At 39.2% G+C, this 27,243-nt stretch overlaps 4 protein-coding genes across 7 annotated transcripts in view; 3 read left to right on the top strand and 1 right to left on the bottom strand.

Moving 5' to 3' along the window:
* Positions 1–724: 724 nt before the first annotated feature.
* txnl4b (thioredoxin-like 4B) lies at positions 725–3,437 on the top strand. The gene is made up of 3 exons (XM_037796116.1): positions 725–1,073; positions 1,166–1,317; positions 2,343–3,437. Exons 1-3 carry the CDS (start codon positions 942–944, stop codon positions 2,506–2,508), a joined length of 450 nt encoding a protein of 149 aa, XP_037652044.1. The 5' UTR covers positions 725–941; the 3' UTR covers positions 2,509–3,437.
* Positions 3,280–25,153, bottom strand: LOC119503991 (tyrosinase-like). Of its 2 annotated transcripts, XM_037796089.1 has the most exons (9): positions 25,045–25,153; positions 6,783–6,945; positions 6,225–6,688; positions 5,943–6,150; positions 5,607–5,748; positions 4,516–4,742; positions 4,308–4,418; positions 4,176–4,225; positions 3,280–4,075 (listed from the first exon to the last, which is right to left on the bottom strand). In XM_037796089.1, the coding sequence occupies exons 3-9, from the start codon at positions 6,483–6,485 to the stop codon at positions 3,902–3,904; spliced, it is 1,173 nt and encodes a 390-aa protein (XP_037652017.1). In that variant the 5' UTR covers positions 6,486–6,688; positions 6,783–6,945; positions 25,045–25,153; the 3' UTR covers positions 3,280–3,901. The 2 variants fall into 2 exon arrangements, with proteins under 2 accessions (XP_037652017.1, XP_037652016.1); XM_037796088.1 differs by lacking the exon at positions 25,045–25,153 and having other exon boundaries at positions 6,225–7,370.
* Positions 13,306–21,574, top strand: LOC119504013 (F-box/LRR-repeat protein 3-like). 2 transcript variants are annotated; one of them, XM_037796098.1, is made up of 6 exons: positions 13,306–13,475; positions 15,935–16,139; positions 17,724–17,888; positions 18,026–18,148; positions 18,782–18,953; positions 19,407–21,574. In XM_037796098.1, exons 2-6 carry the CDS (start codon positions 15,936–15,938, stop codon positions 20,045–20,047), a joined length of 1,305 nt encoding a protein of 434 aa, XP_037652026.1. In that variant the 5' UTR covers positions 13,306–13,475; position 15,935; the 3' UTR covers positions 20,048–21,574. The 2 variants fall into 2 exon arrangements, with proteins under 2 accessions (XP_037652026.1, XP_037652034.1); XM_037796106.1 differs by having other exon boundaries at positions 15,915–16,139.
* Positions 25,096–27,243, top strand: part of LOC119504027 (LIM and senescent cell antigen-like-containing domain protein 1) — an 8,913-nt gene continuing 6,765 nt past the window's right edge. For both annotated transcript variants that reach the window (XM_037796115.1, XM_037796114.1), the window contains exons 1-3: positions 25,096–25,274; positions 26,657–26,813; positions 26,937–27,003. In XM_037796115.1, coding sequence (XP_037652043.1) covers positions 25,246–25,274; positions 26,657–26,813; positions 26,937–27,003 — 253 coding nt within the window. In that variant the 5' untranslated portion in view covers positions 25,096–25,245. The remainder of the gene's footprint in view (positions 25,275–26,656; positions 26,814–26,936; positions 27,004–27,243) is intronic.

Here is a 27,243-nt window from a genome sequence, read left to right as displayed (position 1 = left end):
CAGATGACCTGAGAGGTCTGGATGGTTCATAACATAGCAGAAGATCAGAAATGTATTTTGGCCCTAAACCGTTTAGTGCTTTGTAAACCAGCAGCAGTATTTTAAGTGAACGATAAGAGCCGGCTCCCGTTTCTTTAATTAATTCAAGGCAGAATGATATGACAATCTTCTCCGCGCCACGGGCACTCCATGGACTGACTGTGACTGTATGTTGTTTTAATGACATACGTGCGACCAATCAGGTGATGACAGACAAGGATCATACCATCCTGCAGGTGCGCTGACGGTCTACAGGTACAGAGCAGGAGGGAGAGGAGGAGAGAAAGAGAGAGAGGAGTGCGGTGCGCGAATAGCAGACAACATGAGTGACGGAAATTAAGCAGCATGTAAAATTATGATATTCTGGAAATTATAAGGTTTTGTATAATTAAATTGAATAATTTAAGTGATATATGTGCACACATACTAATCATAGGTCAAAACAGCGCTAAATTTGGCTGAACTATAAAAAGGCAGAAGTGGTAAAACAAAGAGCCGTTTGGGAGCCGAAAGAGCCGACTCTTCTTGGTGAGCTGAGCCAAATGATCTGGATCACTAAAAAGAGCCGAACTTCCCATCACTATCACGTTGTTAACACGGTGTCACACCATAATGTGACGTAGTGAAACACCAGTTCATGACACAGCTTGTCTAGTCTTAAATCTTCAAACGTTAGCGGACCATAAACACGATGTTCCAACCCAATACTTTAGCTTTAATTCTCTATAACAGATTGATATAAATTAGAATAATCATTTTTGTTTTTTTACACTAACGTTAATTTCTTGTTGTTTCCGGTCGGATATTTCCACAGTGTCACACGTACGAGCACGTATGACGTCATTTCCTCCTGTGAGAAACAACAACAAAGTGAAGCTAAACCTCGTTTTTAAGCCTCTAAAATGAGTTTGTTTTTGTCTAAATTAACTTGCAAAAAAGACATAGATGAAGTGATCAAAGGCGTAGCAGAGAAAGTGGTAGTTTTGAGGTTTGGGAGAGATGAAGACTCAGTTTGTCTGCAGCTGGATGAGATTGTAAGAAAGATAAAACAGCTGCTCAGTTATAGTTGTGTCACCACTTTATGGTGTTTTTTTGTTGCTAATTTGTCCATTTCTGTCCATCCTAGCTGTCCAAAACTGCCCATGACTTGAGTAACATGTCGTCCATCTACATTGTTGATGTGGATAAAGCTCCCATCTACACCAGATACTTTGACATCAGCTACATCCCCTCTACTGTCTTCTTCTTCAACGGGCAGCACATGAAAGTGGATTATGGGTGAGTGAACAAAAGATTACTGTCTTATAACTATATGTATGTTACGGCTGTATGTGTTTTCTGTGCTGCTCTCCCCTTTCCCTCTCCAGTAGCTCTGCCCAGGTGTGCTGCACTCCTCAATGAGGTGCCCAGGTGTGCTGCACTCCTCAATGAGGTGCCCAGGTGTGCTGCATTTGCTCAACGAGGTTGGGAAGGAAGTGCTTAAAAGCCCCTGTGCCAGCAGCAGAAGAGAGAGGCTTCTGGTGTGGGGGACTGCTGGTTCTGCTGCCTCTCAGCTTAGGACTTAATATATTGTCTTTTTCATTCAAGATTCAAGATTCCTTTATTTGTGTTTCTTACATCCACCACTCAGAAATTCAGTGCAAAACAATTGGTGAAAACTATAAAGTAATTAACTAATAATTAAGAGCTTTAATAAATAAGCTAAATGTATGCTAAAAATAGAATAAATAGTTAATTTAAAAATTAAAAATATTATTAAAGGAACAGTCTCTTTAGTGCAGTTCACATACTCTGATTGAGCAGTCTGATTGCTGTGAGAAAGAAGCTGTTTAGCAGCCGAGTAGTTCTTGATTTGATACTTCTGTTTCTTCTCCCGGACTGCAGGAGTGCGAACATGCCATGTGAGGGATGAGTGGAGTATGATGCCGTTTGCTCTGCGTACATATCATATTTTCTTGTTAATAAATCCTATGGATTTTGAGAGTTTTAAAGGTGTCTTTTGTGGTTGGTTTGGGTCAGTGTTGGAGTGTTGTTCGCCCCAATAGGGCTGCCCAAGGGTGGGGCATAACAAATGGTGTCCCCCATCGTTATTCGTTACAGCTTTACAATTAATTAACTAACTATGTTGTCCATAAAATGGCCATCACAATTCCCTAAAGCCAGCAGTCCATACCCCCAAAGCTTTGAAAAGCTGCAAATATTTTCATTTGAGAAGTTGGCTTTTGCATATTCACCACAGTTACCACACATATACACACTGTGTTAAAAAAAAAGCGTCTAATTGACTTTATTTTCTCTCTCAGCTCCCCAGATCACACCAAGTTTGTCGGCAGCTTCAAGACCAAACAAGATTTCAAGGATCTGATTGAGGTCATATACAGAGGAGCCATGCGTGGGAAGATGATTGTCCAGAGTCCCATAGATCCTCAAAATATTCCTAAATATGATCTCCTCTACCATGGGATTTAAAAGCAACACCTTCACTATGTGGCCTTATGATCATAATCATTTCTGCTGAGTGGCATCAACCACGTCCGGTTGATTAACTGAAAAAAAGCTCTGACTTTAAAGCAACCGTCTGAGGAAGTTTTGATATTAAAGCGTCTCATGTTCATTTTCATATAGAAGGCAAATGACGAAATGCATTGCCCTGCCTCTTCTTGCTATGTTAAAAGGTTCCCTGTGGAGTTTTTGACCACTATTAACGCTATGGAGCAGTGTTTTTATGCGTGGGTCCCAGTTTTGTTAGCTCTTGTGGACGCGTCACAGTACACATTCCTGCCAATGGTTTCACACTATTGTACTGATCAACAGATAACATTTACTCTAATGTGAAGGCACTCTGGGGCAGTAAATAAGACTGCAAGCTAGTAAACATGGATGTAAACAAAGCAGGTTTGATTAAACACAGCTGTTAGACCTCAAGATATAAACAGTTTGTCTTGCAGATTTACATACACTTAACAGACACCTTTTGTTTACACAGAAACTCCACAGGGCACCTTTTTAAAGTAAATTTGTACAAGAACACTGGACCGCCTGGAAACACAATAACTATCAATACTAGTTTGACAGTTTGGAAAAACTGAAACGTATACATATTTTAGGCTTAAACTTTAAGATATGACAAGAACTCACAGTGTAATAGGCTTTGTTAGAGTTCCCATAGTCAAATGTATTAACAGCAGGACATTTTTATCAATGAAAAATAATTTGATATTTCCTTAGTTTTTCTGTCCGTCACATTCTATCTCACAGTATCACTGATTTCATTTATTTTGTTGTGAAAATGCACTCATCTCAATGTTTCCCATGGAAAAGAGCTGTATATCAGCAGAGAGATGCTTTTAATTCATCCAATGTACAGCTCAGTTTTTATAATAAACTTTTATATTTCATCTTGCACCATTCATTCCCCCCCCCCTCCCCCCCATCTTCCTGTAGCCTCTATTTATGTTTTTTTGCAGCAATGTGAAAAATCATTGAATCTTACTAAGACTAAATAGTAGAAACACTTCTTGGTTCAACACAATTGAGTCATCACCTCTCTGAACTGTTTTATACAAACACTGAACATTACAACTTTCATGGAAGGAGGATTTATTGCAGGACTGTTGTGTTAGACGGTTACAGTTTTAGCTAGGTGTACCTAATAAACTGGCAACTGAGTGTAATTCCTGAAGAATTGACTAAATAATCAATAACTAATGGTGAACTAAGTCCTAGATTATATAACACCAACCCCTACTAAATTTGACCCTGTGCTAATATAAAATGGTGATCATTGGTTGGTGGCCCATGCTCTCTCCAGGCTTAGCTTCATCTGTGCTCTGCAGCTGATTCACTCTCCATCCCTTTGAAACTAAAGGTGAATTTCCACGTTTGCAGCTGACTCGACGCTGTTTCCTCCTCTCCCCTCTGATGGAGGCCCAGGCGCTACATCTTGTGAATGAGCCCCACAAGAGGCAACATCAGCTGCTGTCCCGTTCCTCTCTTTAGTCCAGATAGCATAAAGAGAGTTGAATCTGTAATCAGACTGCATTCAAAGACAAAAGCATAGGAGTAAGTCAAATATATACATTTGGTTTATCTTCACCTCTGTGAGTAAGGTATAATGTTAAAAAGTGGTGGCTCACCTCTGTCTGTATCTCCTCTGTCTCAACGTCTTGTGTTTGCCGTATTTTGTCTAAATAGAGATGATGTGATTAGACAAATATGGATACAAATTACTTTAAATCTATTAACTCCTAATTGATAACACCTCTTACCTTTGCATTTAACAGCAGCTCCAACACTAACACAGATCAATACCACACTGAATACACCCAGAACAGGCCACTGCCACTGGACCCCGCTGGCTGTAGATTCCTTTAGGGACCCTAATAATGAGGGATGTGATTTTCATGTCCAGCACCATGGTACATACAGACATGAGGTATCAATTGCTCTTACATTGTTTTTTACAATCATCTCTACCTGCAGCCTGTCTCGCAACGCTGTCCCCAGCGTCTCCAGAGCGATGGAGGCTGTGTTCCCTGTAGCTGTAACCCAGGCTCTGGGTGTCCCTGCCCCAGTAGTAGTTGTTGGTGCGTAGAGGGAAGAAGGGGGCCATGAAGGCCTGCGCTCTCTGGGCTGGATGGACCTGGTCACTGTCAGGGTAGGTCGCTTTACTGGAGTCCTGCTGCAGCCACCCGTCGAGAAGCCTGACAACCATTTACACAGCACGCAAAAATAGTATAAAAATCTCTCAATCCCCTGAACTAAAATGCGCCAAGGTGGACAGCCGGAATTGTATCAGTTGTATAGGTTCACATTTGTAAAAACTTAGTCCTAAAACAAACATACATTGAAACAGTTTTTGGTCTCGTTATCATTCCTCCTTTCCATGCTGGCTGTGAAGAGAAAACTGTACAGCTCTTCCACTTTAATAACATATGTATTTTAACATATTTCTTATATATTTTTTTTATATTTTCTATTGTACATTTTTCTATTTTATATTATGTCTCTTGACTTTTGCACTGTATTTATTGTTATGCACCAAAACACCAAGACAAATTCCTTGTATGTGCAAACCTACTTGGCAATAAAACTGTTTCTGATTTATGATTTTTCCCTAAAGAGATTTCAATGAAAGCAAAACAGTCCTCGTTTTGTGTAAAAATGCGTTCCAAATTTCAACCAAAGCTAATATGAGGCTTTAGCAGTCTGAGGAAGACACATCAAGTGGCTTTCTTCCAAAGTTACAGTAATTTTATTACCAAATTCACGCTTTGACATTGTAACTTTGGAAGATACCCACATTATTTGTCTAACACAGACTCATTTTACCTTCAGCTGAACTTTATAGTACAAGGAATTTGACCCCGGTCACTTTTGACTCATTGAAACTGCTGTGAAAGGATTTCTTTGTGGCCGGTATGGACAGGAGAAACAATTACAGCAGCCAGTTTTCCTTTTAATGTACACACAGGCATGCCAGTACTGTTTTCAAATATACTTTAAAAAGGTGAACCTATGCTTTAATGAGAATTTGATCATGTAATTTGATCAAGAATTTGACCTACTTGTCAATGAAACTGTGATGCAGCATGAAGATGGGGTCATTGGCTGCAGTGGGCACCAGAGACATGGTGCCGTTGATGTATCTGTGGATCAGGTTGTGCATAGAGGCGTTCAGGTGTCGGAAATCGTCGCGAATCTCAAAACCTGGGAGGACAGAGTAACACATTTTAACTAGATTTAGAGTTTCCTCACCCTATTTTCACTTATTTTACATCTTACCTTTTGTTGCTTTATGTTTTAGAGTTCTTACTTGCACAAATTGCAGATAGTTGAAATTCTGGTGGCAGAGATTTGAAGTAAAAGTCACTTGTTCATAATTAGAAATATATTTAATCTACCTTCTAGCTTGTTCCTGAAGCTTTTCTTAGATGTTCTGTCAAATGGAGGGGTGTCAAAAAGTGGTGTTGCCATTGTGTCTTCAACATCTTCAGTGGTTGGCAGTGTTTTGTACATTGGATCCTTTCCAGGATTGCGGATCAGATGTGCATCAGATGCATCAGAGTGGATGCAGATTACACCGAGACTTTCCTGAAACGGACATATGGTCTGAGGAGAAAACAAAAAAAAGAGGAGTTAGAAGGAGAGAAACCATTTGGAGAAGAATGAGAACGATGTCTCACCTTCCACTTTGAGAACAGGGAAGCACCGTCTATGCGACCATCTTGGCCAACTCCCCCAATGTACTGGTTGGTGCAGATGTTGCAGTGGTCGGTTCTGGTCCAGTCCCAATATGGGATGTAGAAATCTTGGTTCCCAGTGAGCTCCCTGATCTCTCTCTCAATAAAGAGTAGAAACACTCGGTGCCAGAAGATAAAAGCAGGGCCCCGGTGTGCAGAATTATTTTCAGAACCAGCGTAGGTCTTAGCTGAGTAGTAGTGCATCCATACATACAGGTCATAGACACTTGTGTTGTGAAATGCGTAGTTCCCATCCACTGTTGTGTCATTGCTTGTAAGGATCACATACCGGCTGCTGGGGCTCTGTTTGGCCTGGTGCAGGCTTGAGAGGAAGGTCTCCCTCTCAGAATCAGTCAGGTCTGTTATCTCCTTCCTCTCCACGTGGTGCCGTTGCAGACATCGGGGTCCTATCCAGCCTGGGAGGCACTGATCACAGTCAAATCCATCATAGTTCCCCCAGCATGTACACACTGAATCATAGAAGGCGCGAGGCCAGCTCACCCTGTAGTCCACTGGCTTTGGGAGGTCTCTTGCAGGATGTGGTGCACAGACTCCTCTCCCGGAGCTAAACCCACAAGGAGAGCCGTTCCAGAGGGGGCAACACGTCCGGCTCTGCAGAGCCTCTGGTGTTGTACAGGGACGAGGAAACTGAGCCTTCACCTCTCTGAGGCTCGTCAGATATAGCAATAGGACCAGCCAAAACCAGTGCAGCGACAGCAGCATGTTGGAGGAGATGGAGACAGATAAGTCCCCATAAAACACCAGGAGGATACAGCAAACTCACCAGCTTGTCCCTGGCAACTTCCTTTTAAAGGGTAGATGTCAGGAGGCTCATATACTTTGATATTTATGCTGCAATATTTGAACAAGTGGTATACGTAGGCATTTCTGTGAAGTGTCCACACAGCTGTACCTTTACACTGCTCTGTCTCTTGCACAAGACTGTGTGTTACATTACTGGACCAGCCAAAGAGGTTCATCAAACTCTTTCTGTCCTACTATATACTCAGTATTTCTGGTTAATTTTTAAATAGAATTCAAAGTGAATGGCACGGCTTGTGTTGAATCAGCTGTGACAACATAAGACCAAAGAGTTAATCTGGTTAAGTCAGTGTGTGCGCGTGTGTGTGTGTGTGTCTGTGTTTGAGTGTGTGGCATAGGGGGAGAGAGAGAGAGAGAGAGAGAGAGAGAGAGAGAGATAAGAAAAGAACACAAAATAAAAAAACATAACTTTGGATATTGAACCCTGTGTAGTTATTGATCACTTGTGGTGCTGTACAGCAGTCCTTTTCATGAGCAGCATCCTGAACAGTTTCTATCACGTATTGTACCCATAGACTGTATGGCTCTACCAATCACTCAACACAGGAGGCCCATTAACACATGTCATGGAGTGACATGATGCAAATGGAAGTAATGCAAATGTGTATGTTTTTAGGACAGGTAACATCTTATCAGTTGCTTACCAGGCCTACATGTTGGTAAATAAAAACACCTTTCTCTTATGTATGAAAGGAAGGAGAACACCTGATGTCCCTCATTTTCATGCATTTTTACATACGGATATTTGCTTAAGGTAATATACCATAAAGAGTAGCAATGTGCCAATAAAACGGGAAGAAAACTGTAAGCGGATTAACAGTGCAAGTTTTAAAATAATTTTAAAAGGCTTAACATATGATTTATGAGGTAGGAAATTAATTCTAAAAGTTTATAAAGAGCCAAAGTCCTGTCACGCTGCCAGGTTAGCCTCTGCCCCATGGGCTTTCAGTTTTCCACGTTATAAGCTCTGTCCTGGGATGCCCCCTCGACACAGTGGAGGTGGTGGGAGAGAGGAGGATGATGGCTAAGCTGCAGTGGCGGCTGGTGGAATTTTTTCTTGGTGGGGCTGTACCACGTCCAATCAATTTCAGCAAACATCCCGGTATGATTTAATGCAAAAAAAAAGTGAAGGTATCAGAAACACATTACTACTTTGCAGTTAAATAATTAACAATTACTTTATTCCAACAGGAAGAGTAAATAATGCTTTGAAAAACACAACAGTATAAAATGTACACAGTGGTGGAATGTAACTAAGTACTTAAATACAATTTTGAGGTACTTCTACTTTACTTGAGCATTTCCATGTTCTGCTACTTTCTACTTCTACTCCACTACATCTCAGAGGGAAATATTAGACATTTTACTCCACTACATTTATCTGACAACTTTAGTTACTTTACAGATTCAGATTATTAATACAAAATATAATCAACTAATAAATAATGTAATATTATAGATTAAACTACCCAGCAGTATAAAGTCATTAAAATGAGCTCCACCTCAACCAGCTGCAACATTAAAGTGATGAACACATTAATGCATCAATAATTAGAATACAATATATAATAATAATAATATACATTATTCTGCATAATGAGTACTTTTATGTTTGGTACTTTAAGTATTCAGATGTTAATATCTTCGCACTTTTACTTTTGAATGCAGGACCCTTACTTGTAACAGAGTATTTCTACATGGTAGTATTACTACTTTTACTGAAGTACAAAATCTGAGTACTTCTTCCACCACTGCATGTACTATAATACAATAAACATGTAATACAATACTAATATAATATAACAATATAACATGTAATAGAAATGTTTACTTAATGTGATGCCCCGATTGACATTGCTTTGTTTGGTAAACCAATAGTGAGGCAAAGATCAGGGCAAGTAAACATGAAGTGTAATTATGAAAACTGCTGTTAAGTCCTGAAGCTATTCAGACACCTGAATGTACATAAGCACGGGACTCAAGTGCTCTGTGTACTCTACTGAATAAACTCCAGCAACACTTCTGCTTCAAAACTCTCTCACCTTACTCAAAAGGCACAACCACAACACATCCACACATATTAATACTACATAAAATACAGTTAACAAGAACAATACAACTAATTCACCTGTCTCAAATTAAATTGTGATGCCCCCATGACCAATTTAAGCAAATGAGTCGAAAAACCGCTCCTGGATGTTACTTTTGGCATCTATATAGCAGAGCACAAGTACCAGCTGGCAGTGGGTGGAAATGTCCGTCGTCTCGTCTGCTTGAATTGTGATAAAATCAGCTCTTAACCTCCTCCAGGATGTGATCCCTAAGCACTGACAGCATGCAGTCCAACAGCTCGTTCTGCACCGTCTTTGACGTGCCTTTAAAGGGGACATATCATGCTCATTTTCAGGTTCATACTTGTATTTTGGGTTTCTACTAGAACATGTTTACATACTTTAATGTTTTAAAAAAACTTTATTTTCCTCATACTGTCTGCTTGAATACACCTATATTTACCCTCTGTCTGAAACGCTCCGTTTTAGTACATTTCAATGGATTGCAACGGAATGGCAACAGATTGCTAGGCAACAGCTTGGGTCCATGTTTAATTCCTGTCAGCTGATGTTATTCACATACACTGCATCAGGAAATAAACTGTGACACATTTAGAATGTTTACGTTTAAAACTTTGAAATGGTCTAAATATTGTAGATTTGTGACATCACAAAAGGACAGAAATCCTGACGGCTTGTTTCAAAAGCTCAGTTTCTGAATACGGGTTGTGTATATTTCTCTGTGGATTGAGTTTTTTCAATACTTTCACAGTATTTGTATACAACTTAAACCTGTTTTATAAAATAAAAGCCATGAAAATGTCACTTTTTACAATATGGGACCTTTAAAAACGGTGGCGGTCAGAAGGTGCTCCTCCAGCTCGGTGTCCAGCGAGGCAACAAAATCCACCAACCCCCTGAAACCGCCAGGGTTGACCGAGGAATCGGTCTCGTCATGTCCGCGCAAGGCCAACTCAAAAGCACCACAAAACTTCACACAAACGATTAGTGACACAAATGAAAATTGACCTAATGGTTTCTCTCATAGAAATGCATCTACTTGTTCGATTTGTGTGATCTTGGTGTCAAATTATATGTTTTCTAGCATGTTGGATCTAATTTTGATAGTTTTAATAATAATAATAATTTTAAACTGCAATAAGGCGGCCATTTTGTGTCTGTTTAGTGTCTGCTTCCTCATGAGAGCATGGGGTCAGAGGCATCCAGGGACTTCCTATTGGTGCTGATGGCTTTGTCTCCTTGTGTCGCAATGACTGCGCAAGATATTTCAGCTTCACACACACTTTCTTTGCGGGAAAATTAAACAGCTGGGTCTTGATGCTTGATTCCCTGTCCGCCATATTGCAGTTTTGAAACTATCAAAATGATATCCAGCATGCTAGAAAACATATAATTTGACACCAAGATCACTCAAATCGGCCAACTGATTTTAAATAGCAAGCACGGAAAGCAGAATAAGGCATTAGCATGCCCGCATCCAGGTAGCCAGGTCTTTCTGGTGTAGCAGCTACGACGGAAGCCTCGCAGATACCTCTTCCCTTTTTCACCAGCCTGCTGTTTTATTACCAGGTCGGGTTGATCTGGGCCCGGCTCCTTCACCTGGAGTTTGTCCGACAAAGTTCTTCTCTCAACCCGCAGAGAGCTGTCCTGACTTTTTTTTTAAAAAAAAATAATTATTTTATTAAACAAATTCAAATTTACTAAAAACATGGCTCATAGATCATTGCATTCAAGTAAAAAGATGTGGGGCATACAGAACAAGAACAAATAAAATATGTAAAATTATACATAAAAATAATAATAAATTAAATTAAGAGCTATAGGGCTGTACATGTAATTCATATTCTTCTATTATACTAAGAAGTTTCAATGCATTTTTGTTTTTCATGACTTTAAGGGCTTTTATGTAAGAAAGAAACTCGGAATGAAACACATTAAACCTAGGTTTCACTTTCATATACTTGGATTTGTGCAAATAAAATTTTCCAAGAATGAGAATGTTATTCACCAGAAAGTCATCTTTGTTATTGTCCATGATAAGTCCATAAACAATGTCCTTTTGAGAGAAGTTTCCCAGATGAGAAACTTTTGGGAAAAGCCAGTCATGTATATCATAAAGCCATAAAGCTCCAGAATATATACAATGACAAAAATAAATGATCAGTAGTTTCAGTAGCATCACAAAATACACAGTTATTGGTTTCAATTCCAAATTGTTGTCGCAACAAATCACTGGATGGATGGTGATACACTCCATTTAATATTTTAAAATGGATTTCTTTTGCTTTGGGAGTTATGGGGGATTTTATATATTTAGTTCGTAACATGAGAATAGTTTCTTTCTGATAGATTTGTGAAATTAAGTTTCTGTAAGATACTATAGGGTATGAGATGTGATTAAACATATTTCTAATTGTTTTGTTTGGGATTTTGATTTCACTGAAGTCACAGCCACCAACTAAAAGTCGTGGGAGATGAGATGTGATAGGAGGAGGATTTGTTAAAATTCATTGCAGTCCCGACTTTAACAGTAGCTCGCTTGGGGCGATAAAATAATCGCCCCACTCGTATCAGATTTGACAACCACAACCAGCACTGCTCCCAGTGGACCACAACCAGCACTGCTCCCAGTGGACCACAACCAGCACTGCTCCCATTAGACCACAACCAGCACTGCTCCCATTAGACCATAACCAGCACTGCTCCCATTGGACCACAACCAGCACTGCTCCCATTAGACCACAACCAGCACTGCTCCCAGTGGACCACAACCAGCACTGCTCCCATTGGACCACAACCAGCACTGCTCCCATTAGACCACAACCAGCACTGCTCCCATTAGACCATAACCAGCACTGCTCCCATTAGACCATAACCAGCACTGCTCCCATTGGACCACAACCAGCACTGCTCCCATTAGACCACAACCAGCACTGCTCCCATTAGACCACAACCAGCACTGCTCCCATTAGACCATAACCAGCACTGCTCCCATTAGACCACAACCAGCACTGCTCCCATTAGACCACAACCAACACTGCTCCCATTAGACCACAACCAGCACTGCTCCCAGTGGACCACAACCAACACTGCTCCCAGTCTGTTTATTGTCAATACTGTATATACTGCTCCTATTTTTATACTTCCTTCTATTTAAATGGTTCATATTTTGTTTCACTTTGTTTACCTCTTTTTTTACTGTGTTAGCTGATGAATCCTGTTTTTGCCCTATCCCCTTTGCTGCTGTACACTGCAAATTTCCCCACTGCGGGATTAATAAAGGAATATCTTATCTTATCTTATACTGTGGTATTACTGTAACATAGAAACCTTTTATATATTAGAAGAGCAGTGTTAGTTGTCATACCTAAAAGTAAAGGAAAATCAGAGAGGAAAGCAGGGAAAAGTATTGTTTGGGGGGAAATAAACCAGGTGTGGCAACAGTGGTTATACCAGGGGTCTGCAACCTGGCTCTTCAGCCCCTCTCCAGTGGCTCCCCGTGGATTTATTAAAAAAAAATGTTTATATTTTCATTTTTATTTATCATTGTTGTAGGTCTATGGTACGACAGTACAACGGAGTATTAGGGCCACATTGAGGAAAAAAAAAAAAATCAGAGATTTCAAGAATAAAGTCATAATATTATAAAGTAGTAATTTAACGTGTTATTTTCTTTTTTTTGTAGAGTTGTGACGACTTTATTCTCGTAATATTATGACTTTATTCTGTAAATCTCAGATGTTTTTTCCCTCAATGTGGCCCTATACTCTGTAGTACATTTGCTCTTTGGCCCTCACTGCATTAGACTTATATAGTATATACTTAGACTATAAACTGTGTTACCTTCATCACAATGCTCAAATGTTTTGCTGCTCCAGACAGATTTCTTATTTATTTATTTTGCCTGGGTTAAACAAACAGTAAGGGACTCCTTCCAGAGGGCAGCAGCATTGCACCATAAAGGATGATGGCTGCAGTAAAAGCCTCAGTAGAAGAAGAAGAACAGCTCCAGCTGGGTGTAACACCTCCACCTGCTGTCGCTTCACTGTACCTGCAGACCAGACAGTTTCACCGACTACCAACCAGCAACACAACGCCATCTTTAGTTGACAGGCACAATAATACTGAAGCCGGAAAAGGAAACCACTTTTAAAAGAAATGGCTTCATAAGCCCCCCTCAGTGCTGTCCTCTGTGGTCCAATGAGTCTGACCTGTCCTCTAGCTCCAACATAGTCCTCTGGTGTCGGTCCTGGTTGACGTTGAGTTGTCTCCTTTTACTGACCAACAGCAGAAACACCAGGTAAGAGGAGGACAGGGATGAGAAGCTATGAGCCTATGAGTTTAAAACTAGACTATGTAACTTTATATTAACTTCATGCATGTCATTATTCTCAGGTTAGCAACACCCACAACACATCTGGTTGTTGACACTTTAGACAGGAAAGGTTTTACTTTTGCAACAGCTTTGCAGGTTAATCACTAGTGTGCCAGGTAGGTCTGGGCATTATACATAGAATAAACAACACAATAATCAAAGAACATCTTCCAGAAATATATCACAGTATCATTCTTGCATTGCATGCATGGTAATGGGAAATCAACCCTTTATTTGCAACTGGTAACATCATCTTATCAGTGTTGTTTACCAATACTGATTTTATTTTTTAAGGAAAAGTTAAAATGCTAGATAGATAGATAGATAGATGTACTTTATTGATCACAAATTGGTTAATTATTGTATTACAGCAGCAGGTTATCCAGGCAATGCACATGAACAGTAAATCAAATGTTCATTTCAACACTACAGATATCTAATACTCAATATAAAGAATATAAGATAAGATGGTCCTGGTTTATTTCCCTACAAACTTATATACTTCTCCCCTGCTTTCCTCTCTGATTTTCCTTTACTTTTAGGTATAACAATTAACACTGCTCTTCTAATACCTCCTGTCATTTCATTTTCAAAGGTTTCTATGTTACAGTAATACCACAGTATAAGATAAGATATGATATTCCTTTATTAGTGGGGAAATTTGCAGTGTACAGCAGCAAAGGGGTTAGTGCAAAAAACAAGAAGCATCAGCTAACACAGTAAAAAAAAAAGAGCTAAACAAAGTGTAACAAAATATGAACCATTTAAATAGAAGGAAGAATAAAAATAGGAGCAGTGTATACAGTTTTGACAATAAACAGACTATTAACAAAATTGCACAAGTGGAAAATGATATTGCACAGTGAGAATGAAATGAAATTCCACCTGAAAATATCAGGTTATTGTCAGATTTTGGTGTGTATATTAATACACTATAAAGATACCAAATTACCTAGCAAATCTAAAATATTATCAGGCATGCTGAATCAATACGGATATAGCTTTAAACATTGGAGTGGGTGATATGATTTAAGTCATTTATTATGGTATATGTAACGTTATATTGTGATGTTAATATAGATTGTAATATAGGCCTTGCAAATTTTCTAGAAAATCAATTGAAAAACTGTTGATGAAAAATAAATTGGCAGGAATGTCTGTTTCTGGCTTATCTAGTGAATTAAATAACAATGGCCTAATACAACCAGAGATTAAAAAAAGAATAGATACCTCGATATACAGTATATAAATCTATATTTGGCCAAATATCAGCAGTGCTGCTATGTTGTGTATATGATCGTTGTATACAACAATTGTATATACAGCACAAAGCAGCACATTCAGTTTTTTTCGAACCTCTTTGTTGCCTCAAGATAGGCTTGTCTGTGCTGTTGGGTCAGAGCAGTGTTGTAGTGAGACCACCTAAACAGAGACCAAGTCATGACCAAGACCAAAGCAGGGTGAGACCGAGTCAAGACCAGTGCGAGTCCCACACACTTACGATAAAATGTGGAACATGCAAACCATTAGGCACTCCTTGAATGGATTTGAAAGATCCACAGTCTCATAGAAAAATAAAAAAAATATGCATTAATTTCCAAGACGGGACCTTCAAAAAGTGTCTCAAGACCAAGACCGATCTCGAGTGCTACTACACTGGGTCTCAGAGTCAGCGTTGACCTGTATCGGATGGGAAGATATAAGTTATTGGTATTGGCATATTTGTGCATCCCAATCCCCATTTCAGCCACCATTGTGGGAGAAATCTGACTCCTTTCTTGGTGTGTTATTTTATAAATTGTGCGTTGTACAAAAATATTATATGATTGATGAGTGCTTTATATGAATACAGACTGACAAGTACCCCGAGTCGATGTAGAGAGTAGGTTTTCATGTGACAACGGTGTAGTCCTATAACGATTCATTGATTATCTTAAGAAAATGAACGAGTAGCAATCTAAAAAATCTGTTAATTTGTCATGACGTCGTTTATCAAATAAAACCATTTCTTGGTTACAGCGTCACAAATGTGAGGATTTGCCGCTTTACTCTCTTTGACATAATTGTGAATTTAATTTATAATTCTGACTATTTCACAAGCTAAGAAATGAATTTATACATAATTAATAGATTAACTGACTGATAATGAACAGAGTTGCAGCTCTACATCCATTTATCATTTCAAAAATATATATTCAATATGTGCAAGCATGGATCAACCCACCAGACGTGGACTGCAAGCTTGTTAATAACAGAATAAATGGGATACAATTTAGTCTGCCAAGCATGTCAGTTGATTTAAGAAGCCCTGCTAGTCAGGAGTTTCTAAACATTAACCCAGCCCAACCATGTGGATTTTGTTAGCTCCTCTTCTGTTTACTCAGGATGAAACGAGGTCTACCAGGCAATGAACAGGAGGACGGAGGTGGCACCAGCAGTGGATCTCGGGAGACTCTTAAACGATCCCGCAAGCAGAGGAGGGAGAAAGATTTGGAGGAGGAGGGAGCCCGTTGGGGGTGTCTGCCTCAGGAGATCCTGCTTCACATCTTCCAGTACCTGCCTCTGCTGGATCGGGCGTACGCTTCTCAGGTACCCATGTAATAATGAGCCATCAGTCACTACACAGGAAGCAGTACTGGTTCTGTTGTTGTTTAATGATGTTTTCTCTTTACGTCATTTCATGATCTCCTCTCAGTTGACTCAGAAAACTTTGCAATGAAGCATGTGTGTAATGTTTGTGTGGAGAGTCAGATGTAACACATGCTTTGTTAATTCATCCGTCTGCTTTAGTTAGTGTCAGTACTTTGTACTGGATTATTAATATCAAACGCTGAGTATAAGTGACTTTACCAAATTTAACAGATACATAAACCCACAAAGTATAAAACATACAAGATTTTCAGAACACATAGTAATGTGTGTATTATTCATCATTTGATTATCATTAATACTGTAATTCTCACTTAATAATTGTGTTATTTATGCTTTCAATTATTGCTAAAGCGGCTGTAATCAACGTATCAAATGACAAACATGAAAACTGTGACAACAGTGATGAACATACTGAGAATTATCACCTGAATCTACAGCTCCCCTCAGCTTTACGGAGCTTTATAGCAATATTCACCTCATTGTTTAACTGTTTTAACTGTCCGGCCCCCAACTTTACCGTTTGGTTCATCTCATCGCTCTCATAAAGTCTTTTTCAGATGCAAGAGAGAGCTGTTTTTAGCAACAACAAAAAAAACTCTGTAAACTACCTGCTCAGCACCAAACTGCAGCTTGTTTCTGCTGCCCTCAGGTGGACCCAAAAAAATAATCAATTGGACTCTTAACGAACCAGAAGACACACAAGCATACTGTACCTGGTGTTTTTCTGTTCCAACAAGTCTTGTTATCTTAACACTTGTGCCACTTGCCTCAGAGTCAATTAATGGTTTCTGTTCTCTCCTGTGAGTCACATTTTATCGGCTTGGGTAGGAATTCAAAAAGCATTTTTTGTCCACAAGCCCTATTCTGGAAAATAATGATTATAAGATAAGCTCAAGATTCAGTGTAAATGACTTTGCTAAGCAGTGTGTCCTCAAAGTATTCACTTTGCTTATTATAGAGGTTAAAAAAAACTTGAATTGTCTTTTGTCAAGTCAGTTTTGAATAACTTAAGAATGCCTTAAAGGCAGGGTTGACAATGTTATCCAGTATAGACTATTTGTTATATTGGTTGAAATGGTCTTCACACCCCGACAGCGATCCATTACTTATGAGTTCTGAAAAAGGACTGGAAAAGAGCCGTCATCTGTAGCTGCTGTAATCCTGTAAAAACGTCTACCAATCACTGCCTCGCGGTCCGCTTGGAAAGAACCAATCAGATGCCTCCCTGCCTCCCTGCCCGTACTCTACCCTTGGCGTGCACCATCCTGAACTCAAAGCGCGTCGGCGCCGCACGTTTACTGGAGAATGGAAGAGAAAACTCAGCCAAAAGTAGCACTGCCGTGGTTACTTGTCATGAGGTAGCGTTGTTGAGTTGAGGTCCTCTCTCCGCTCTGTGTCTGTGAAGTAGTTACGATGAGGCGGTGCTCGTGTATGTGTGTGTGTGTGTGTGTGTGTGTGGGGGGGGGGGGGGGCGAAATGTGTGACTTGAATCACATTTTAATTTTATTGCCGTCACTTCAGGTGTGTCGGGGCTGGAACCAGGCCTTTCACATGCCAGAGCTGTGGCGATGCTTTGAGTTCGAGTTGAACCAGCCAGCCAGCTCCTACCTGAAGGCAACGCACCCAGAACTCATCAAACAGATCATCAAAAGGCACTCCAACCACCTGCAGTATGTCAGCTTCAAGGTATGAACTGATGGCGAGGAGGTGTTTGCGGTTAGGGTGGTTAAAGTGATGAAGAGAAAGTGAAAGTGTGTAGTTGAGTGAATTCTTATGTTCTTAAGTGTCTCTGGGTTTTCATTTTGTCTCTCCGTGCTGCTCAGGTGGACAGCAGCAGAGAGTCTGCAGAGGCAGCGTGCGACATCCTCTCACAGCTCGTGCATTGTTCTTTGAAAACATTGGGGCTCATCTCCACAGCCAGGCCCAGCTTCATGGAGCTGCCCAAGGTACGCCTCAGCAACACAATTATTTCTGTTATTATCTTTATCTGCAGGCAAAGCTGAGACACACTGTTGTCTTGACAGTCACCTGGTGCCACAAGTTTAAATTACTGTTATAATTGTAGTATTACTACATTTTCTTTATCAAGGTGGTTGAAGTACTCAGACATGAGCTTCTCTGAACTGTAACATATTCTAGGGATATCTTTGTCAGCTAAAAAATTGCACTCACCCTATTTTCTTGGACAGTTAATCTTGGAAGACAAATCGTAAACAAAGTGGTTTGGCTGCACATTTGCATGTTTGTTTTTTAGTTTGTTATTTATTAGTTTTTGATCACTAGTGGTGCTGTAGAATAATGTTTTGATGAGTGGTTTTCTGTTTCATTTGTATCTTGTGTTTTATATAAGCACGTGCACAAGGATGCACATACATGCAGACAGGGGTGATATGAGACATTTCTGCCAACTGCAGAGGGCGATAATGCAAATATATAGTGGAACTAGATGGCAGTAGCTGGCTACATCTGTATGTCAAATTGCTTGATGTCTTGGTAAATAAAACTAGCATTTAGAGCTACCATGTTCACAAAAGAAAGGGGGATGACTAAATATTTCTCTCTTTCGCTCTGTTCAACAGTCTCACTTCCTCTCAGCGCTGACGGTGGTTTTTGTCAACTCCAAGTCCTTGTCCTCCCTGAAGATCGATGACACACCTGTAGATGACCCCTCACTCAAAGTCCTGGTGGCCAATAACAGCGACACCCTCAAACTGCTGAAAATGAGCAGCTGCCCTCATGTTTCACCTGCAGGTACTGACAAATAGTAGGAATGATAGCTATTAATGATGTTAATGATTAATAATGATTGACTAATTATTGTTAAGAATTTGATTAATCAAAGACAATTATAGCTGACATTGTGACATCGGTGGAACACTTTCGTACATCTCTGGAACATCAGCTCCCCTGGGATGTTTTTAGCAGCAGGAAATTTGAGAAATTTGAGAGGGAATGGAGGAAGTAAAAGGTTATAAAAGCACATTTATTAGCAGTCAAGGTGTTAATTGGGCAGAAGCGACTTGGAAGACATAAATGTAGATGAGAGGGGTCATTTATATTGAGATTAGATGATACATTATAAACAAAAAACAACTAAGTCTAAAAGCTACGTGGAGAACGGTGTTGGCCAACATTGCTTTATAAGCCTTAAACAGGCTGTGCAGATTTATAGTATCCTAATTAACACTTCTCTCTCCATCCCAGGCATCCTGTGTGTGGCTGACCAGTGTCACGGCCTGAGAGAACTGGCACTCAACTACCATTTGCTGAGTGATGAACTTCTGATTTCTCTCTCCTCGGAGAAGCACGTTCACCTCGAGCACCTTCGCATCGACGTGGTTAGTGAGAATCCAGGCCAACAGTTCCACACCATCAAGAAGAGCAGCTGGGACGCCATGGTGCGCCACTCCCCTAAATTTAATCTGGTCATGTACTTCTTCCTCTATGAGGATGAGTTTGGCCCGTTCTTCCGCGATGAAATTCCTGCTACGCATCTGTACTTCGGCCGCTCCGTCAGTAAAGACGTGCTGGGCCGCGTCGGGCTCACCTGCCCGCGTCTGGTGGAGCTGGTGGTGTGCGCCAACGGGCTGCGGCCGCTGGATGAGGAGCTGATCCGAATCGCCCAACGCTGCACGCAGCTGTCGGCCATCGGCTTGGGAGAGTGCGAAGTGTCCTGCAGCGCCTTTGTGGAGTTTGTCAAGATGTGTGGAGACAGACTGACAGAGCTATCCATCATGGAGGACGTACTGGTTCCAGATCACCGCTATGGGCTGGATGATATCCACTGGGAGGTGTCAAAGCATTTGGGTCGCGTCTGGTTCCCAGACATGATGCCTACCTGGTAGTTTTGTGAGTGTGTGTGTGTGTCGCTTGAGGAACTATGTTTTTTGAAGACGCCCCTCGTCTTTCTCCTGTTTTTGAGAAAGGCCCTTTCCCAGGGACCGTATGTATGTGTCTGTGTTTTTCTCCCTGAATACATGAAGAAATTGCATCACTTTCAATTTTGATGTGATGAAACATATAATATTGGATTCAACTCTGCCATGCCGCTCTATTATACAGTTTTTATTTATATGTTTATTTATATATCTAAATGTATTTGTCTTGTTGTCACTCATAGCATCTGGCACCTTATTCTCTGAGCCCTTTCTTAAAGGCTAACACGGTGTGATTGGCTTTCCATGGTAATTAACAGGAATGTCTGGGATTTACTGGGAATGAATGGGAGTTTGTGTGGGTTATTTTATGTACACAGTCTTTACTGCACTATATGCAGGCAGATACATAAACATTTTGTCATATCATAGGTGGCCGTAAGTACAAATCATTCTAATAGAAATCAAAAATTGTATGTTTTATTTCAGTAAAGTAACTTTACATAGAGATTCGCTCAACAGATCTTCATCACCACACTGAAAGCAAAATGTGTTTGAGACCAGGCAATGTGGTAGTTAAGAAAACAAGTTTCTATCAGAAAAAACATTGTCTGGTCTACAACAAGGACAGTTTTTACAGCTTAAATTGATGATCCTTTATATGTTGAGCTAAGTCATATTTATCTGTTGCATTAAAAACAAGTGCCACATCATCCAGACACCAGTGGTTATGTATAATTGATATTAAAACCATGATCTTAATGAGGTAATTGTGCAGCCCTGAAGACAGGACAGGGTGACAGCTGAATGTTGATGTAACTGAATGTTGGCCTGAATGTGTAAGAATGAAATATTTATGTCTCGTCTAGTGTTTTGATGCAATAGAGTGAAAGAATAATAGTTGGATGTCTTAAGGTGGACTCATTAAGGATGTTGTTGTCTGTGGACACCAGTGGACTGTGCAATGAAAGAAACCTGTAAATCATTATGTTCAGTTAAAAATGTTTTACAGGGTTGATATTCATCCTTTTTTGTGTATTTTGTTTGTAAATGTCAATGGAAAAAAAATAAATCACTTCTTCACATTAATATTTCTTCAGTTGTTTCCCTTTAAGTGGGACCCTTCATGTCTTAATTTGATGTCTCTGAAGGTCAGCAAGGCCTGACAACAGACTTTATCCTTTACGGACATACAGTACATTTTGTTGTGTATTTATAAAGCCATGCTCGTTGATATTAACTGCATTTGTATTCAGTGCTTATAGATAATTATTGTAATATTCAAGGATAGGCCAAGTAAGGGCTGAAGTTTTTTATAATGTACAGTGACAGTGTGTTGTTTTTATTTTAGCTAAACAAGAACTGAGACAATTTATTGGAAGGTAACCTCTTGTACTCTTCCCCAAAGACATGTAATATTTGTCATAGCCACACTAAAAATGCCTGTTTAAATACATATTCCATGTCTGAACTATTAAAAGAAACCGGAGGCTTTAAGAGTTGCTTGTAGAGTTGTTGTTGTTGTTGTTTTTTTTGTTTGTTTTTTTCAAGACGATACAGGTCTGAAGTACGGCTGCACAATTTTGAAAAAATATCTAATTGCGATTATTTTCACCGATATTGCGATATGATTTGTGATATAAGAGGAAATGATAATTTTTATATCATTATTCTCATTTTCATTGAATAACATATTTAAATGATTATGATGTGATTTTTGTGGGGATCTGCACCAAACAAAGGGTTTTTCTTATGTCTGTAGAATATGATTTGTAGGCTAGGGCATCTTTGCAGCACAATATTTAATTTAAATGGCATTTTGACACATATTTTACCAAATATTGCACCTCCTGCGTATTGAAAATTGCAGTAGGCCTTATTGCGATTTCGATAATATTTTGATTAATTGTGCAGCCCCTCTCTGAAGAGAGCTGAGCTGAGTTTGACATGTCTGTTCTAACATGCTCCACAAAGTTTAGTACTATTTATAGCATTTACTTAAACAGTCACAAACTATTGTGGGGTGTAGAAAACATCAAATTAGTCATCAGAAATTAATTATGTTTACACACCCTTGGTATTTTGGCCCACAGTAAACCTTAATGAATTCTGTCTTATGTGGTGATGATGACTCAGTGTTTGACTATTTACCTTCAAATCATTCCATTGTAAAATTACAAACCTATAAAACCTTGAAAATTAAATTATTTTCATATGTTTGTTTGAAATACTGTCAAAGTTCAGTTTTTTTTAAACATATATTTATTGATTTTATGCATTTAACAGATTATACATACAACACAGAACCTTTCCCCAAATTGAACATATGGCAGTGAATAAAATACTAATAATGATAAAAATGACTTAAATTAAAAAGTAGTTAATAGCTTAACATAAAGTTAAAAAGGATATATAGTTACAATGAAAATATAATGAAGTGAATGAATAATTAAAAAAATATTTTAAAAAATGAAGAAAAATAAAATAAATAAAGAAAGAAAATTAAAAAATGTGGTTCAAAGTGCAGTTTTGTTTGAGATTGTTTTATGACAGGATGTAAAACCTACTCACAATCAATTATTTTTCCAAAGACATTTTGGGCATGAGTTTGCTTTCGGTGGATCCAGCAAAAATAGCAGAAATGTAATGTTTTTCTTCAGATTCTTTATTATTCCCTATAATGCGTTTATAGTCACGTATAACTCTTCTGTGTGCCTCCTGCAGAGCTCTTATCCTCTGTCCTTAATAGATCACATTTTATTAGTCAAACACTGCTAAATATCTTGTGTCTAAAAGCCTACAAATGCAATGTGTTTCCAGTGAAAAGTAGGCAAAATATAACTCATATAATTAAGTAGAACAATACACGTATGCACAGGATGAACTGTGAGTCAACTCCTTTTAACTTTATACAGGTCGAAGAGGACCCGTGAGGAAATTGGATCATTACAGAGAAAAGAAATAGAGTGTAATACAATACAAGTAAATGTTATTTATACTGCACTTAGCTCCAAGCAGAGTGCTTTCCAAGAGGGTGTATAAACAACAGTAAACATGAGGACATAAAAATAAGCACAAGCAAGAAAGGACACATTCAAATAATAGCTCCATTAAGTGAAATCAGATACAAGACCTTGAGTGCTGTATCTGCTCCACCCACGGCTAATTACATTTTTAAGTCTTAGGATTTAAAAGGACAAGAAGCGATATTTCACATGATGGTAAACATTTCAGGTATGGACTAAGAGCTGATGAAGTCAGATGGCTGGTGTTAATCAAATCCACATTATTTCTCATTATTCCAAACAGTTTTGTAAGTTTTATGAATATTATCAGCTATCCAGATTTCACAGCTTTGTATGTACAGAAACACTCACAGGAACATTCTTGTCTTTCTTGTTTGTCAAAATATGCATTCAGTTGTTCTAAAAACTCGTCAAACAGCACCGGAATCGTGTGCCGTCCAAAGGGCGAGAAATAAATCGTGGGCACTTTGGAAGTGATAGTGTGAATTAGGTAGCTTTGTCAGCGAAGGTTAGTGGTTGAGATGCTACGTGGAAAAGAGGCTTGCAGCTCTTTTGTACTGTATACTGAGCAGTAACACGTTTTCATTTATATCGCCTACACACCCACACACACAGGAGTGTTTTTACTTGTTTTGAAAAATTAAACCTCTTGACTGTGATGGCATATACTGAGCAGTCCATGCTCGACTGACATCTCGCTGTGCTTGATATATCAATGTTAGTTCCATCTATTTGACGCAGTAAGCCAGGTGATTCATTAAATTAAGCTTCTCAGGGCCGTGGGTGTTTTTACAACTTTTACTTTGACAAGTTATAACTTTTTGATTGTTTTAAGTGCATGGAGTTTGGTGACCTCAGCAAACCCCCATCAGAGGCCTCTAAAGTAACATAAAGACATCTATTAATCAATTTAACACACACAATGATGACCATAAAAGTCACGTAAATCGTTATAAAAGCATTTAATTGATTGACTAATTGTACAATAAAAATAGCCATATAATAAATTTGTTTACAAATTGACTTTTTTATAATTCTTCTTTTTATTGCCCATTAAAATGTCAAATAATGAATCACTTTGTAATGTAGTCCATTTATTCATAGATTAAAGGTCCCATATAATGCTCATTTTCAGGTTCGTTCAGACTTGTATTTTGTGACAGCTTGTTTCAAATGCAGAGTTTCTGAATACGGGCTGTGTGTATTTCCCTGTGGATTGAGAGTTTCGATACTTTCACAGTATTTATATAGAACTTAAGCCTGCTTTATAATAAAAAAAACATGAAAATCTCACTTTTTTATAATATGGGACCTCTAATAAATCAATTTGTACACAAATTTATTAATAGCTATTTTTGATTGTACAATAAGTTATTAATTGAATAAATGTTTTATTTTATTTACATGACTCTCTTCGTTCTCCATAGACATTTGACTGGGATATTGGTATTTAACAACACACAACACAAAGCGCCTGGGTCAGTCCTTCATGCTGGTAGCCATCAGGCTCCACAACCAACCTTTAAACATGCTGCACTATCTGCAACCATCTTGGACTCTAACCACTGGCACACTTAACACTTACTTTACACTATACATCTTATATACCACTTTATAGACTGCACATTATGTACATACTACATTTATTTATTGACAGACTGTACACAATATGTTCACCCATTCACTCTGTATCCTTTCCATCTCTATTATTGTTTTTATAATTGTTGTATACCTTTACCTCTCCTGTGTTTCACTGTTTGCTGATGTTGCTGCTTTGACACCTGAATTTCCCTCCAGGGATTAATAAAGGTTCATCTTATCTTATCTTAATTTATACAAGTGGCTTTATTGGTATGAAAGTTAAAAAGTTAAATGTATGCACTATCTATGCATTTGACATATCTTCTTGTACTCCAGTGTGATGAGGCTGTTGCTACTCACCCAGTGTAGACAGCTGATGATGTTAAACCTCCACAGACACTCCCAGAGTGGGTGTCCTGGAGCCTCTGCTCTGCTGGGAGGGAGGAGGGGACCACACGGGGCTAAGACGAGTCTGCTTCCCCCCTGACAACTTTGGCAACTCACTGACAGGACTTACTACACCAATACCAGTCTGTTAGCTGCGTTTCTACAAAGAGGGGGATGCTGGCGGTGGCTGAAATGACGGGCAGGTAAGCTGTTTAACTAGCTGGCGGTTGCTAGTTAACGGTTACTAGACAACCGCTAACTTCAGCTACGTCATATTAGCTTCCCCACCTAGCCAAAGTTAGCTAACTGCTACACTAGAAGAGATGCACCAGTAAACATTACATTATCAATTCATATGTAGGTCCAGGGTTTAAAGGCTGGTTCACTGTTGATTGTAGTTAAATAACATTATATAGTGTTCTTCCCATAGACTGTGGTTTCTTCCCCACATTGGGGCTAATATTAGCATGCTAGTTAGCAGTTAGCTTTTAGCTAATTCTCAACCAAGGCTTATGGAAAGAAAGTTAGGACAAAACGTCATCAACGTGTCACACCATTAGGGGCATTGCGCATGCGCAGTAGAATCTGCCCGCAGCTTGAGTTACACTGCGCATGCGTCATACCTCTGCAAAGACCCATGACCAAGCCTCCTTCTATAGGCCTTGTTCTCAACATAACATTAATGTGAATTATTATTAGCACTCACAGCCCCTGAACTCATCATAAAGGTTATGATGAGCATTCAGGTATATGACCATGGTTGATTTGAAGTTACTTAGAAGACAGCAACTAGGTTAATGTATGGTATGTTGTCATAACTGTTGCAAAATGATAAACTAACATTAAATCTAAAGGAGTCTTTCAAAGCACAGCTCAAGACCCACCTCTTTTCTTTGGCTTTTGAATGTACTTAAATTGTGATTACTAATTGGCCTTTTATAATGCTCATTATAACAGTCTTTTACTCATGGATGTCTTATTTGTCTGTGGATGTGGGTGATTGTGTTGTCTGCTCTGTTGACCTGTTTTTATTCTGCCTATGTCTGTAAAGCACTTTGGTCAGCTCATGTTGTTTTAAATGTGCTATAGAGATAAATTTGACTTGACTTGACTTGACTAAATAAAGTTTGGTTTAGGTTAGCTACTGTTGTTTTAGTTTGCAACTTAATTTTAACATCATCATTCAGCTTCAGTCAGTATTGGCCTTTACTGAACCACTGACAGTAAGGTGTGGTATATATATTGGTCTGGTTATTATTAGTCAATATAGTAATTGTGTGTGTGCGTGGAGGAAAAGCTGCACATCATCTCTCAGCTAGGTTTCAGTGACTCTACTCCTTTACCAAATTAGGAGATGTCTGTGCAGTGAGTAACAGTGTTAGTGAGTTCCCCAACTGATTCACATATTATTATCCACTCTCCATGGTGACAGCTGCTGAAACAAACACAGCAGTTAATGTAGGTGTAATGTGAGTAATGATAAACATTGGTCCAACTTCCCAGTTAGCCTATTTGTCAGCCTAACATTTCACAGGGACTCTTGGGGGACGACTGTACTGACTGATGTGTATTTACTTGTCAACAGCATTGCTAATGCCCTGGCCAGTGCGGCATGTGAGCGATGCAAGAGTGGTTTTGCTCCGACTGAGAAGATTGTCAACAGTAATGGAGAGCTGTACCACGAGCACTGCTTTGTGTGTGCCCAGTGTTTCCAGCAGTTTCCCGAGGGACTCTTCTATGAGGTAGTGCACTCGAATAATCACTGTAAATCATTTCACAAATCAACACCAGGTACTCTTTTTATATGGAGAATGTTTTGAATGTTTCTCTTGAGTGAAGGAATCTCAATCTTCTTCTCTACACAGTTTGAAGGAAGAAAATATTGTGAACATGACTTCCAGATGCTCTTTGCCCCTTGCTGTCATCAGTGTGGTGAGTGTTATAGACCCTCATTCATTTAAGGCCGGTCCAGATCTAGTATTGTGGGATTGTGTGGACCCTAGAAAAACTAGCGACCACTTTATGTAAAGAATATAGTATCTTGTATTCAGATTAGGGCTGTTAATCAATTAAAATATTTAATATAGATGAATCGCGTGATTGTCCGTGATTAATTGCAATTAATCGCAAAGGAATTGTCCATTTTTTTATCTGTTCAAAATGTACCTTAAA

Source organism: Sebastes umbrosus, chromosome 2, assembly GCF_015220745.1.
Source record: "Sebastes umbrosus isolate fSebUmb1 chromosome 2, fSebUmb1.pri, whole genome shotgun sequence".
Lineage (NCBI taxonomy): Eukaryota > Metazoa > Chordata > Actinopteri > Perciformes > Sebastidae > Sebastes > Sebastes umbrosus.
This window is presented reverse-complemented; position numbering and strand designations above follow the sequence as displayed.